Source organism: Andrographis paniculata, unplaced genomic scaffold (genome assembly GCF_009805555.1).
Source record: "Andrographis paniculata isolate CXL003 unplaced genomic scaffold, ASM980555v1 Contig77END, whole genome shotgun sequence".
Taxonomy (NCBI): domain Eukaryota; kingdom Viridiplantae; phylum Streptophyta; class Magnoliopsida; order Lamiales; family Acanthaceae; genus Andrographis; species Andrographis paniculata.
The window spans coordinates 1,891,984-1,896,049 of record NW_026137614.1 but is presented as its reverse complement, the minus strand read 5'-3'; the positions used below and the strand labels follow the sequence as shown (position 1 = coordinate 1,896,049).

The 4,066-nt window shown below is 42.3% G+C and overlaps 1 protein-coding gene across 2 annotated transcripts; it reads right to left on the bottom strand.

Annotated features, from left to right (window-relative positions):
- Positions 1-45: 45 nt before the first annotated feature.
- LOC127239313 (ras-related protein Rab2BV-like) lies at positions 46-2,443 on the bottom strand. 2 transcript variants are annotated; one of them, XM_051257404.1, is made up of 4 exons: positions 2,288-2,443; positions 1,863-2,132; positions 944-1,361; positions 46-398 (listed from the first exon to the last, which is right to left on the bottom strand). In XM_051257404.1, exons 2-4 carry the CDS (start codon positions 2,025-2,027, stop codon positions 280-282), a joined length of 702 nt encoding a protein of 233 aa, XP_051113361.1. In that variant the 5' UTR covers positions 2,028-2,132; positions 2,288-2,443; the 3' UTR covers positions 46-279. The 2 variants fall into 2 exon arrangements, with proteins under 2 accessions (XP_051113361.1, XP_051113362.1); XM_051257405.1 differs by lacking the exon at positions 46-398 and having other exon boundaries at positions 836-1,361.
- Positions 2,444-4,066: the final 1,623 nt, after the last annotated feature.

Below are 4,066 nucleotides of genomic sequence, written 5' to 3'. Positions count from 1 at the left end.
ATTATGCAATATTGAAAACACAAACACCAAATTTGTTCACCATCAATCAACCCTACCTTTCCCCCTTCCCCCTTCCCCTACCTTACACGACAGGGAAACTGAGGGCGGAGGTGGCAATCATGTTTGACGACGGCTGGCGCAGCCAAAGATGTTGTCGTCGGCGGTCGTCAACTCTGAAGGTGTAAATAGAAGGGAAATCAAGGGTGGAAGCGGCTTCGGCTGCGGCTAGAGATGTAGGCGGCAACGGTCGTCAACTACAGAGGTGTAATATAAGGGAAATCAAGGGCGGAGACAACTACTGTGTTTAACAGCAACGGGCGTGGCTAGAGATGTCGTCTTCGGTGCTCGTAGAATGCGTGGTCGACTGAGGCAGCGCGATGAGAGGAGGAAATGAGTCTCTGCGTGAGAAAGTGAGGGTTGATAAATAACTTGTGGGTGAAGCGGGTGAAATGATTATATAACCCAGTAAACTATGTATGAAGTGTATTTCGTGATAAAACATTATAATAGCATTGTAAAGACCTCATCCGTGATAACCGTATACATCATTATATTTTGAATGGTGTACAATTTAGCAAAAAATTACTTACAAACATTTATATTTTCAATTAGGATTGATTTTCCGAATATATAGAAAATAGTTAAGATAATAGATTTTTTCTTAACCATAGATCATTGAGTTATTTTTAAAAATACCCAAAACACCTCCAATCAAAATCAACCGTTAGATTGCCAATAAAATTGATCGATACCAGTATTCCTTACTAGATATACATGTTTCCTCCCTCCCAACAAATTGATCTTGCAAAGCAAATGTTCGGGAGCTGGTCAATCGGTTTGGTTATCATGAGTATCCAAATTTATTTATCAAGTCAAGTAGAACAGCAGCGCGATCTCTTTGAATTCCCCGAAGAATCGCTAATATTAATGGTAGTAGTAGTACCTTGAGGGGCGATATTAGCAGCAGCTTCTTGTGCTGCCAGCGCCTTTTTGCTGATGATGCCGTATATCTCCGACAATACGGTCTGGAACGCCTTCTCGATGTTGCGCGCTTCCAGCGCAGAAGTTTCGAGGAATAGGAGCTCTTCCTTCTCTGCCAATGACTGCCCGTCCTGCTCACTCACTGCCCTTAGACGTACGAGGTCAGATTTGTTTCCGATCATCATGATCACAATGTTGGAATCTGCATGATCTCTCAGCTCACGCAGCCATCTTTGAATGTTGTCGAAGCTCTGCCTCTTGGAAATGTCGTACACAAGGAGCGCCCCCACAGCTCCTCTGTAGTATGCGCTTGTAATTGCTCGGTACCTCTCCTGCCCGGCTGTGTCCCAAATTTGGGCCTTCACTGTCTTCTCCTCTACCTGTAGAGATAGATGGATCATCGAATGAATGTTGTAAATTCAATAAGAATGATCATCAAACGAACAAACGCATCAATTCAATAATTAGGAGGATCATAGTCATCATCATATAAATAAATCAGAATGAATGAATACAAGCAAATTCTACAGGTGTTTTTTAACAGAATGAATGCTTCTAGTCGAATAATAATTGTTTGGAACATATGTGCAGTTGTAACTATCGAAGCTATTCAGTAATGAATCAAATAGAGATTTGATCCAGTTGAAATATTTTCTTCATCTACCATCTCTGTGAACAGTTGTTTATGATCGATCATTTCAATCAGCAGCACCAAATACACTATTGTATGTTTTTAAAAAAATTATTGTGGAATCAAAACAAAGTTTTAGATTAGAAGCAAATAGAGTAAGAAGCCGATGATCCAAAGCACTGAAGAATGGAAGGAAACAAGAAAATACGTATATGTTGGTTAGATACGAAGGAACAGAGATGCAATTAACCTCAAGAGTTCGGGTGGCGAATTCAACTCCGATGGTTGATTTGGACTCCAAACAGAACTCGTTTCTGGTAAAACGCGAGAGAATATTTGATTTCCCGACGCCGGAATCGCCGATCAACACGATCTTGAACAGGTAATCGTACTCGTGATCCACCCTAACCGCCATCACTCATGAATTCCACTTCAATGTCAATCACAATTCCGTCTGTTTTTCCTGAACACGATCTTGAACAGGTAATCGTACTCGCAGTGGCACTACTCCTTCACGTACCTAATTGCGCACACAAAGTTACAGAGAAACAGATTGAAGACAATCAGATCTAAAAATACACAAAAACAAAAATCTAATCTAATCACATAAGCGACACGAAAGCAAGCGCCAAACAATAATCAATGTCGTCATCGTTGGTATGTTATGTATCTTACGTAAAGGAGAGAAGACCGAGGAAAAACGAACGAGCTGCAGAGAATGAAGGGGACGGCACGGCACGGGAATGAAAGATTAGATAAAAGCGATGATGAAATGGTGGATTTGGGTGAAACGGACAATTGCAGAGTGAAGGAAAGGGATTGATGATGGGTTTTGTGCAGCAAATGCAATGGTACCGTAGTGGCGATATGGAGATTCTTCAGTTTAGTTCCGGCTATGGTTCTGGGTGGGTATAGATAATAATAATAATAATAATAATAATAATAATAATAGGAGAGTCGCCATTATTAAAGCCAAGGAGGATATTATTTTTATCTAATATTTATTCACGCAAAGGAAACGTAATATCATTTATGATTATATTATATTTATTTTGTTTCATTATATAGTTGTTGATGTAATTTTTCAACAAATAAAATTCAAAGATATAGAAAATATCCTTAAACTTGATTAATTAGTGCCTGAGACTAGGAATCTCTAAACACTGTATGGTACAAAAAATAAACTGGAAAATAAAAGACTGAAATTTAAAGTGGTGATCCCCAAATCTGACTTTGCTTTGTTGAAGTTGATTGAAGATACCTTCTCCAGAAAAATCCAAACCCTTAAATATTCCCTGGGAAACTGTACTGAAAACCGTCGCCCGAACGGTTACAACGTCTCCTTTCCAACCGTCTTCCAACCCTTCTCCTGCTGACACGTGTCCTCAGCGGACCAAAATTGTCACTATATTTCACTCTTTGAGCCGACCACAGACCTTCCGCCCTTTTGGCCCGACTGCCAATCTACAACCGTATTGGTCCAACTGCCAATCCTCCCGACTTGCAAACCATCTGACTTGTTTGGTTCAGCTACAAACCTCCCGACTAACAGACCATCCGACTTGTTGGTCCAGCCGCAGAGTCCCGACCTGAGGACCTCCCAACCTGTCCGTCCTGAGGACTTTTCGACCTGCGGACTTTCCGACCTGAGGACCTCCCGACCTGCGGACTTTCTGTCCTGATGACTTTCCGTCTTGAGGACCTCCCGACCTGAGGACCTCCCGACCTGAGGTCTTTCCGTCCTGAGGACCTCCCGACTTGTATTTTCCTTAGAAATAAACCTATTTTCCTTGAGTTCCCCACGGTGTCCTTCAGCCAGTTCAATCAACTCTATTGCCAGGCCCATTTTTTCTTTTACCTTGGGCTTTTTAACCTAATTCTAAATTTCATACGTAACAACTTGCCCGCCGCCAAGGGACTTTCAAACGCCATTTATCAATCGTCGTTTGGAAGTTCATAAATCACAACCCTCTTGAAAAATTCCCTTAGCAACTGCACCAGTTACTGCAACACTCCTGATTAACTTCCCTTTCTTCAATACGAGCCTTTGTGAATCACAATCTCAACCACTCTAACCATGGCGAATCAATACATTCCTGCCCTTCCCTTCGACGGAACCCTCCCAGAGGGCCCGTTTTCAGCCTCGAAAGTGCTAACTCCGACCATCCGACCATACTGCACCACTCCCGAAGACTCAAATCGGATGAGGGAAGTTTTGGAATCCCGAAATTCCTTGGCCGTCAACAACCCTACTTACCAAGCAGTTCGCATTCGAGACAGCATCAAAACCCATTTCACAGACCCAAAAGATCCTTATCGCTATTGGTATCGACGGGTATCAGAACACTTCCAGACCCAATGGCGATCTCAAAAAATCGACCAAGCGATTCTATTATCCACCATGCCGATCAATCTGCACGAGAAGGTGCTCCTAGCCATGTCGGCTTTCTGGAA

Bases quoted from the DNA above. Each gene is read 5' to 3' on its own strand.
- LOC127239313 (XM_051257404.1), bottom strand. From the start codon at position 2,027: ATGGCGGTTAGGGTGGATCACGAGTACGATTACCTGTTCAAGATCGTG. The intron at 1,362-1,862 runs GTTAATTGCATC...CTATCTCTACAG, and splicing joins TCGCCACCCGAACTCTTGAG to GTAGAGGAGAAGACAGTGAA. The intron at 399-943 runs GTACTACTACTA...TTTCTCACGCAG, and splicing joins TGCTAATATCGCCCCTCAAG to AGACTCATTTCCTCCTCTCA.